Source organism: Stigmatopora nigra, chromosome 1 (assembly GCF_051989575.1).
Source record: "Stigmatopora nigra isolate UIUO_SnigA chromosome 1, RoL_Snig_1.1, whole genome shotgun sequence".
Classification (NCBI taxonomy): domain Eukaryota; kingdom Metazoa; phylum Chordata; class Actinopteri; order Syngnathiformes; family Syngnathidae; genus Stigmatopora; species Stigmatopora nigra.
Window position 1 is genome coordinate 24,965,178 of NC_135508.1, and position 10,709 is coordinate 24,975,886.

Sequence of the window (10,709 nt, forward strand, 5' to 3'; positions counted from 1 at the left end):
AAAAGGTTGGGAAACGCTGATTTAATATACTTAACTCGCCTGTACTGTATATATCTCCTTTTAGCTCCGCCCACCAGCGATATCGTGACGTTGTCCGACAGCAATGGGAACTCAAGTGAGCGCTGGTGAGTTTTTCGCAAACCAATAATATCTCACAATTCCAGCCTCGTCACTTCAACAGGGAAGTTGCGCGCTGTCCCGGTTTGGTGGGTTTGCCTGGCGTTATTTTTTCTAAGCCAAATTGTATTCCGTCGCCTTGTGTTTATCTTCTTGAAAACGGGCAAGTGAGTAGGACTTTTTTGTTTTGTTTAAGCATTTGTATTTTATCTTTAACGACACGACCCGTGTTGTCATAACATTACGGGAAGCTGAACACTGATGACAGGGCGCTTTTTCCGTAATTGATAATAGAAATAATTCACTGTGCGCTGCAAAATACCACACGGAACCTTTATGTATGACAAATATCGCTGAATGATGCGTTTGCATGCCAGTGCTCAAAATGTCTTACACTTTTTCATTGATAGGCGAAGCAATCCGTGTTCGAGTGTATACTGGCGAGTTTGGTTATCTATTAAGATGTTCAGTGGAAAGGTTGAGCTTTGCCTAATGCGGGATTTAGTGGAGGATTTGACTAAGGTCATTATAGTTTGTCGCAAGCTATTTCTGGGAGGTATAGTGGCGGTCGGCTTTTGACAGGTACACGTGCTCGCCATGTTTTGTAAAAACGACGCTTTGCTACATGGAGAAGATGCGTCTAAACTTCAATGGACTAAAGCACAGGTTCCCATTACGTAGATCGCCAAGGAACTACTACTACTACCCCGACATACAAGCACACTAATATATGAGCATTTCGAGATACGAGTAACATTTCGAGCAAATAATTATCTCTAGATACGAGAAAGCCAGATGGCCAAGACATGAGAGGCTGTTTGTCATTGTAGCGTCTTTTTTCGCCACATCTCTTTTGTGTATAACAGATAACTACGAGCACTGAGCGGACGGTTGCATTTTTTTCAGTGTCACCCTAGCACGAATGGCGTAGCGATCGCTAGTACGAGGAGTATATATTACTTCTCTTTGGCAAGTGGTTGTGCGTTATCCTATCGTGAGGACATTTGTGTGCATCATTTTTGGAATATTTTGAAGGGAATACAAAAGCAAACAGCCCATCGATAGGGAAACTCAGGGTGGAGGCAGCGCAAACAGCCAACCACGATTTAAACATTTGTATTTTTTACTTCTAGGTTGTCTCTCTTATTTAGAATTTAAAACAATAATTTTAAACCCAACTACTAAATACCACTACAAATGTCAATTTTGTGGAAAAGGAATAAGAATTTTAACAGCATGTTTACAAATACTGGTAAAAATGTTATAGTTTCAGGTAATAGCTATTTGGATAATCTGGCACAAAATCAAATTATTAATGCTAAAATTGTGCATTAGGAGTATTTTTGTGTCTCAAAATGTTGTGCTATCATCATTTATTTAATTCCCCCCTTTTTGAACTTTTTCACCTTGACAAGGGCATATTATTTTTATAATTAAGTTTAGTATTATTTACATTTGTGAATTATTGGAAAATAGAATCGAAACCAACATATACATTTGGTTCACATTGTTATTTTACGGTTTTATTTTAAAATGTGTTAAAATCCTTTTTTATTCACCATTTTTTCTTCTTTTTTTTCAGAGAAAATGAGCAACATTCCCCTTTCTCGCTCCGAGGTGTTCGGGGAGCTTCGGAAAGAGCTGCACAATGATCATGAATTCCGAAAATCCGATGCACATATCTTTATCATCATGGGAGCCTCGGTGAGAACTGTAGCTTGAGGTGCCTAGTGTTTGAGTGTGATTTTTATGGCTGGATCAGAGAAGCAACTTGAGACCTTAATATTCATTAATCTCTTTTACAAGAGCGAAATATGATTATGATATATTTACCGTATTTACTCGCTTATAAGCCGCATTTGTCAAAAATATGTGCACATATGCACATAAAAAGACAACATGCACATAAAAAGACAACATGCACATAAAAAGACAACATGCACATAAAAAGACAACATGCACATAAAAAAGACAACATGCACATAAAAAGACATTTTAACCTAGGGGCACCGCCGTCTTACCTAGTTAAACGTGCTCTGACTGGCCAGACGCCTTGATTTAAAAAGAAAAAAAAAATTACACATTGATTTTTTTTTCCGTTTTATTTCCTGGTCGCAAGTGACAGCTATTGCAGTGCTATGAACTATCGAAAGAATCGAGATATTTAGAAGCAATGTGGCTGCCACAACATCTTAATCTTCTGGTAAGAAATTGTAATTTCTGTCATTAAAAAGCATCAGGTTCCCATCAAGATAGACTTAATATTTTTTTCAAATTGAATAATTTGATATTTTGTATTTGCAAAGACTGGTATATTAACTTCCTTATGATATTGACCCTAATAATGTGCTTTTGATTCATACAGTATCTCAGAAATACCACTTATGATGATTTTTCTTAAGATTTTCCCTTCAAAGTAACACATTTGTACTCTTACAAAAGAATATTGAGGTGAACATTTTGAATCAGGAGGTGGCTTATACGTGAGAAATTGTAAAACTCAACAATTTTAAGGCAATTTTATGGGTGCGGCTTATACGCGTGGGCATCTTGTATGCGAGTAAATACGGTAATTATTATTAAGGGTTTAGCTGTCTTATTCTTAGATGAATTAGTGGACTGGTAAAAAGAAGAAAACGTTTAATTCTGTTAAAACATTTAGAGAAACATTTTGAGTTTGGACTATGCGCAACTTTATACCATCCGGTTTCCTTGATTATCTCTCAGAGATGTTAGTCATTCCAAAGGTATATGTAATAAGCATTTGTAAAAAAATTCTGCTGTCTTGCACATGAACTGATTTAGGAAATGTTGAAAGCTATTTCACCAAGCATGCAAGGGCTGCTCAATAAGCCAAAGTTTCAAAAGCATCACTTCCAGGTTCCTCTTCGCTTATACTTTGTATGAAACAACCTATTTTGCAATTTCACTATATAGGGCCTGCCGAAACTTGAAGACTTATGAAAGCATAGTTGACGATTTGAACACTGGAAGTACGAATAGATTCTTATTTCTGTTTAAAGGGTAAAACTGAAAACTTGATGTTTGTGTTACTCATTCACAGATGGTGGTTTGATTTAAAATTCCACTGGTCAGCATCGGTGTAAAATTCTATTCTAGTTGCTAAAAGGATTAGAGAATACAAGAGAAATACATTCCTTATTCCCCATTTAACAGCGCACTGTCTTTCTCGCCAAATTTCCCTCTCTTAAAGATCCCTATGAGCACTGGGCATAAAGGTTGCATTTTTACGTGTTTGCGTCAGTGCATAATTTAGGGAAACAATGGGTCCAAAGCAAGCCGACACAATGAAAGGTAGTGAGAAGAAATAGCTTATGATGACAATTGATATTATGCACGAATAATCGAAAAACATGATTGGTTACCTGTGACTTAGCATGCCCGCCAATACGAGAAAAGTACTTCCACAATGTGTACCATCTTAAGCACATGAAGGATATCAAGCCTTCCAAAGGACTAACCATAATTTCCAAGCGGAGCAGAGACATTCATAACGAGATGGCGGGCTTTCTTTTTTATCCATATTGTTATGGATAAAAGATAAAGAGTTAGCGGGAGATAGCGGGATCGAGTCGATAATCTGCGAAATAACCAGTGGGTTGTTCATAGACTTTAAAGCAAAGCAAGCAGCTGAAAAATACAATAAAATATACCAGCTGAACCCTTCAAAGCGATTCATGGTTGGTTCGATAATTAAAAAATAATAACAGGAGGAAACGAACACTCTTTTCTGAGGCTCGGAGAAGCAGGAAGTTTTGCCTTAAAACCCTTAATGGAATACATTAGCATCTTTGCCTCGGTTATTGCACAAGAAGGTTTAAATTTAGTCTAACGTAAGATAAAACAGCATGAATAGGTCTGATTACTGCCAGCCTGGGTTAGTAACAGTACAGTTTTTTCTTTTTTTTTTTTTTTTTGGTCATTGATGAGAGGAGAGGTGGTGTTTCATTGTTATTGGATGTCAGCGGTTTCCTTTGAGGTCAGTACACTGGCAGACAAAAAAAGGGGAACGGTGTGAGTTTCGCTCTAGTTTAACCTGTTTAGCCAAAAATCCACTGCCATTGTTGTATAGTTCACTTAAGACAAATGATCGTTGTTACCAAGATTTTCCATTACACAAGAGTTGTCAAATTCTGGTAAACAATAGGATTCAATGATGCCAGCAAACGTACTGTATACCGCACATTACAAAGTTCACTAACTGTTTCTGAATGTAGAGTTAAGATCCTGATGAATGAATTAAAAATGACCATTCTATTTTATGTATGGTTTGAAATTTTTTGTTGAAAAAAAGTGTAATATGTTTTGATTCATTATTTTTCAACCAAAATTCCGTTCTCACTCAAAATCAGAAGCGTATCGTTTTCTTTTGTACCCCATTAAGAGTACAATCTATTAGGTAATTTATATGCGACACCACATCACATCTTGAACTTTGTAGTTGAAGGGGAAAACCTTGGTTACTATGATGACCTCATTAACTTCATCAGGAAACCTGTTCTTAATTTCACACGTTTGTGTGTTTGGGTCTGCAGGGTGACCTGGCCAAGAAGAAAATCTACCCAACACTGTGGTAAGTAAACCTTAAACCTTGCTATTTTGCATATCTGTCTATGTTGCAGATAGTGATTATGTGTAAAATACTAACATAATCAAGGACTGATGGACTTCTGATACTTGTGAGTAACTCCTGAAGTCTTCTTCAAGGTGGTTGTTCAGAGATGGTCTTCTCCCCGAGAAAACATTTTTTATTGGGTTTGCTCGTTCTGACCTGACGGTTGAGGATATCAAGACTTCCTGCATGCCATACCTCAAGGTATTAGTGCGCAAATGCATATCAATAAAAGTATTTTCTTATAAAAATAATAGTTTTACTTGCAATTTCACCTGACTTGCGCATTTGCCTAGGCAACAGACTCGGAAGCAGATCGTTTGTCAGTCTTCTTCAGCAGGAACTCTTACGTATGTGGAACATATGCAGATGGGGATTCCTTCGATAAACTCAATAAAGAAATCCTCACACTCCCTGAAGGGTCAGAAGCAAATCGGCTCTTCTACCTGGCCCTGCCACCGACAGTTTACCACAATGTTACCAGGAACATCAATCAGCACTGTATGAGTGAAAGGTCAGTCCACACTTTTATGTTTGCTTGTGTAAGCAAAGAAAAACAATTCTTCAGACTGTCCAAATATACAAAACTGCTCGAAGCTCAGGTTTTAGATTGCATTAATAATGCTACTTCTGTTCTTTGTAGAGGCTGGACCAGAGTTATTGTTGAGAAGCCATTTGGACATGACCTTCAGAGCTCTGAAGAGTTGTCCGCTCACCTCTCATCCCTCTTCACTGAAGACCAAATCTACCGTATTGACCACTACCTTGGCAAAGAAATGGTGCAAAACCTTATGGTGCTCAGGTAAGCAATCAAATGTACCATTTGTAGTAGAGATTTTTTTGTGTGTTCGTGTTTGAATTTGAAAGTATTTAACTTGGGATGCTGAAATAATTATAGTATAATAGTTGGCCTTATTTTTATTTTTGCTAAACTCTATCAAAGTGGTATTGAGTTAACCATAATTGCCTTATTGTGGTAGATTAAAAAATATATAAATGTTGATATAACAAAAAAATGACCACATCAATATGGTTTAAACTCCACATAACAATCCCATTAAGAAATATATTAAAGATTTCAGAAGACATAAAGGGCGACAAATTGAAGCATAGCATAGCAGAACATGAGACGGAAGGCAGGAGAGACCGGAGAGAGGCGCGGTTGAATCTGGCCCGTAATAACCCAGTTTTAAAATGATTTCCTCATATCGATCGGTCGGGTTAAAATAAGGTCTGCTACCGATATACGTCAAATGTCCAAATATTAGCCTCGATAATTGGTCGATCTATATTATGCTGCTTATTTGTTGTCAAATCATGGATTAAATTTAGATTGCCGCTCTCTGTTGACTGCCGGTGTCACCTGGTAAACGACACCATTTAATAAAGGAGCTAGTCATGAGCAGCTGTGTCTTTGTAATGGAGAACACTATATTTTAATGTTCTTACAGATTTGGAAACCGCATCTTTGGACCAATTTGGAACAGGGACAGCGTGGCCTGTGTGGTCCTCACATTTAAGGAACCATTTGGCACTCAGGGAAGAGGAGGCTACTTTGATGACTTTGGAATAATCCGGTGAGAGGGCAGTGCTAAGAGAGGGGTGGGCAATAAACAATTGGTAGATAATTATTGACATTTCATAAATATATTTTCAGTTGAGCTTTTGCAATATAAATATATTTTTATGCTGAAAAATTACCACTTATTTAGGCGCCAAACCATAAGTATTTGCAGTAATTTTCCTCTGCCATTCTCTGTAGCCTGTGGGACATTTGCAAAGGAACAGGTGCACAAAAACACAAAAGACACGCACTTGCACGCTTACACGCACATTGTGGGCATTTCTCCATGTGTTCAAGGTCAAATGCTGAGTGTGTGCAGTGCACGCACACCAACGTGCATAATCCGCGTGATCGCAAGACGGCTAATTATTGGAAGGGGCACTTTAGCCTAATTGATTGGCTCAACGCAGGAATTGTATTTTTTCTGCATGGCTTTACTTGTTTTTGACGGCCATTGGCACAGAATCTTCCTCGAGTGCTTGGAAATGCAACTTTATTTACACACTAATTACCATTTTTGGGATCTTTAGTTTTAGTTTTCATCAATTGCTCTTTCGAAAGGCCCCCCACAGTTTTTTTCCCTTTTGACGGAATTGATTTTATGTTGTAAATCCACAATCTAAATACAAAATACAAAATTTTCTTAATGATTTAGGATCGTAACTTTGGGACTGCCAACCTGACCGCTTGGATGCGGTATGGGAATTCTTTAATGGTTAGTGGGCAGACTATGGCTGTCAGAATCTCATCTCATATCATTTTCTGAACTGCTTTATCCACATTAGGGTCGTGGACAGTGCTGGTGCCTATCCCAGCTGTCTCCAGGGCAGAAGCTGGGGACACCCTGAATCGGTGGCTTGCCGTTCGCAGGGCACAAGGAGACGGACAACCATTCACGCTCACACCCATACCTAGGGGCAATTTAGAATATCCAATCAGCCTGCCATGCATGTTTTTGGAATGTGGAAGGAAACCGGAGAACCCGGAGGAAAACCCACGCAGACCCAGAGAGAATATACAAACTCCACACAGATGGACATGACCTGGATTTGAACCCAGGAGGCTGTGAGGCCGACGCGCTAACCACTCGCACCAGCCTCTCAGAATCTGATGCCGATTTTTTCCGATTTTTTTACGGATTGTAAACAACGCAAAAGCGCTAAACATGCAGTCTATGCCAAAAATAACACTATAAATATATTTTTTAAAACTTAGCGAGTTAAACACCAATTTTCCTTTGTAAATGTGCACAAGATTTAATAGCGGGAGTGTAAAATATTCATTCATTATATGAACCGCTTTATCCTAAATTGAATTTACTTGGCAATACATATTAGTTTTTGGCACAAAAAAATCCTTTGAGGGTACCAGTTGCATCCATTTGGCCATTACTTGAAGAAAATCCTGATGACGGTCACAAGATCAGCTCTCATCATAATCGGCGTGATCTTGATGGGCGTCACTCTGTTTTTTGTTCTACCGGATAGAGATGTCATGCAGAACCACTTGCTCCAGTTGCTGTCTCTGGTTGCGATGGAAAAGCCAGCCTCCACCAGCTCTGATGATGTCAGGGACGAAAAGGTACAAAAAAAATAAAATAAATAAAAATAACGCCTCTGATCATGCTGTTCTTCTTGAAGGTCAAAGTGCTGAAATGCATCAATCCGGTGTCGATGTCAGATGTGGTGCTAGGTCAGTATGTTGGTGACCCAGACGGTGAAGGCGAGGCCAAATTGGGTTACCTTGATGATCCCACTGTTCCCGAAGGATCCACACAGTCAACATTTGCCACAGCAGTGCTCTATGTGCACAATGAGCGCTGGGATGGTAAAACTGAGTAACCCTTTGGAAAATATCCTCAACACCTTCTCTCTTGCTTCCGCTTATTCCGGCCAACAGTAAAATGGAACCTGATCTGTCCCCAGGCGTTCCTTTCATTCTCCGCTGTGGAAAAGCCCTAAATGAGAGGAAGGCTGAGGTGCGGCTGCAATTCACAGATGTCCCCGGGGATATTTTTGGAAATCAATGTCGCCGAAATGAGCTGGTGGTCCGCGTGCAACCCAATGAAGCTGTTTATGCCAAGATGATGAGCAAGAAACCAGGCGTGTACTTCTGCCCCGAGGAAACGGAGCTGGACCTTACCTACAAAAGCCGATATAAGGTATGTTATGTTGGTTGCATGTATTCTCACTGCAGATGAAAGGTTTTCTTTCCAGGCATTACAAACTAGTGCTCTCTTTGTCAAAATATCATTATTTTCACAGGATGTGAAGCTACCAGATGCCTATGAACGTCTCATTCTGGACGTCTTCTGTGGGAGTCAGATGCACTTTGTACGCAGGTTTGTAGTAGCCAATACTACTTTAAAAGCGATCCAGCATTTACCAATAGTAGTCACCAATGGTTCCGTTTTAGTGGGGCTTTACAAAATACTGTCAATTACAGGTGCAATTATTCATGCATATCAATGACCGGGAATGTTTGTGACCAAGTGCTAGCAGGCTTCTGTGGCTAACTGACTCCATATCCAAGTGCAGTGCACATGGAGACAGATATTCATGCACACACACTCATATCTAGGGGCACTTTAGTGTGTTCAACCAGCCTACCGAGCATGTTTTTAGGATGTGGGAAGAAACTGTTGTACCGAGATAAAACCCACACAAGCCCGGAGAGCAATTGCCACACAGAAAGGATGGAACTTGGGATGGAACCCTCAATCTCAGAACTGTGAGGCCAGCGCGCTAAACACTCGCCCTTCGAGCCGCTCTGTTTGTGAATATGAGAAAAGAAAAAGCTTTTTAAACATTTAATGTGACTCTTTTGTAGATTAGGTTGTACAACTAAACTGTCCAATAGTCATGTGGTATGTGGATTTAAGGATTGTGCTATATACTTCATTCTTTTGCGCACCACTAGGAGGCTGCGTACCACAATTTGGAAACTACTGTTTAGTCTGATTTTATATAATGCTCTTTACAGTGATGAATTAAAAGAAGCCTGGAGGATCTTCACTCCACTCCTTCACCAAATAGATCAAGATAAACCAAAGCCTATTCCTTACAAATTTGGAAGGTAAGTGAGAATCGATTTTTTCAATTGACAGTAAAAACTACAAACACATCCATTGCCAACCCCTTAATCTGCCCTCATTCTAGTCGGGGCCCAGCAGAAGCAGACGAGCTTGTAAAGAGAGTTGGATTCCGCTATGAAGGCACTTACAAATGGGTAAACCCCAACAAACTTTGAGTTGTGCTATTATTTGGGAGGATTAAGGTGGGTAGGATAGTGTGGTGGGGTCTAACACAGTGGGTGGATGGGTGAGTCACGCTATGTTCTAATATGGTCCACTCCGAGACTCAAGTGATCATATCTCAGGTAAATAGGTTGTTCCTTTGAGACACTTAATCAGATATTTAAAAGGATGATGAAATTAACTATGACTTAGTCCCACCATGTGGCTGTTGTTTTCTTCTTTTTTTTTTTTTTTTTTAATAATGATTCACTTGTGGGCAAGTTAACTTAGTTTGGAAACAAAACAAATCGGAATATTTAGTCCATAACCTCTATTACCTAGTCGACTACTATACTGAGCTGAGGGTTGTACTGTACCAAAAAGATGGCAACTATAAATGCAGGGGAAGTACTGTGCACTAGTAAAACCCTGTTACAGTGATTGTAATTCCACAAAGCTATTCATTTAGTTTGTTGCATATTAACACTTGTTGCCTTCTCTGTCTGTTACCAGTGTAAATTAACATAGAGGTAAATGCTGATATTTGATCTTTGCAGCATTTATGTTGGAATAGTTTTGTGTCATTAGGATGAGATAGAAAAAAAAACACTTGCATTACCTTCTCTGATCACATTCCGCTATGTTCACATTGTCACTTAATTTACACAGGTTAATTCCATATTTTAGAATGATGCATTCTATACATCAGCTCATAATAATCTGTAACGACCAACTGTGTACTTCTCTGCACAATCATGTGATGCTAGCTATATTATTTTAAATCCTTTAATAAACTAATTTGCTTTACAGTTTAATGGTGGTTCTTTACTGAAGGACTGCTGTATTTTCAGATATTGTTGTAAATGCCAAGCTTTCACATCTATTGTTACTTTAGACCAGTGGTAGGGAACCTATGGCTCTTTTGACAGGTGTGTGGCTCTCCGCGAACCGCTGGTGAGAGACCCAAGCCCCGTGGGCACCAATGGGAGCGTCACGCAGGCACTGTGGCGCCGAAACTATCTTTAGCGCCTTTTTAAAATCCTAATTTTTCATTAGACTCTTCTACATGCATCCTCTCATTGATACTCATTGATTAGCAACGGTGAAATAATGTTTACAAAAGAATTCAGACTTTTTTTACTTTAAAGGTGGTGAAATTA

General features: G+C 39.1%; 1 protein-coding gene across 1 annotated transcript; it reads left to right on the forward strand.

Moving 5' to 3' along the window:
• The first annotated feature begins 74 nt into the window (after positions 1-74).
• Positions 75-10,358, forward strand: g6pd (glucose-6-phosphate dehydrogenase). The gene is made up of 13 exons (XM_077722589.1): positions 75-125; positions 1,700-1,821; positions 4,674-4,711; positions 4,846-4,954; positions 5,047-5,264; positions 5,394-5,552; positions 6,202-6,327; positions 7,802-7,895; positions 7,955-8,141; positions 8,240-8,475; positions 8,579-8,655; positions 9,297-9,389; positions 9,473-10,358. The coding sequence occupies exons 1-13, from the start codon at positions 104-106 to the stop codon at positions 9,561-9,563; spliced, it is 1,572 nt and encodes a 523-aa protein (XP_077578715.1). The 5' UTR covers positions 75-103; the 3' UTR covers positions 9,564-10,358.
• Positions 10,359-10,709: the final 351 nt, after the last annotated feature.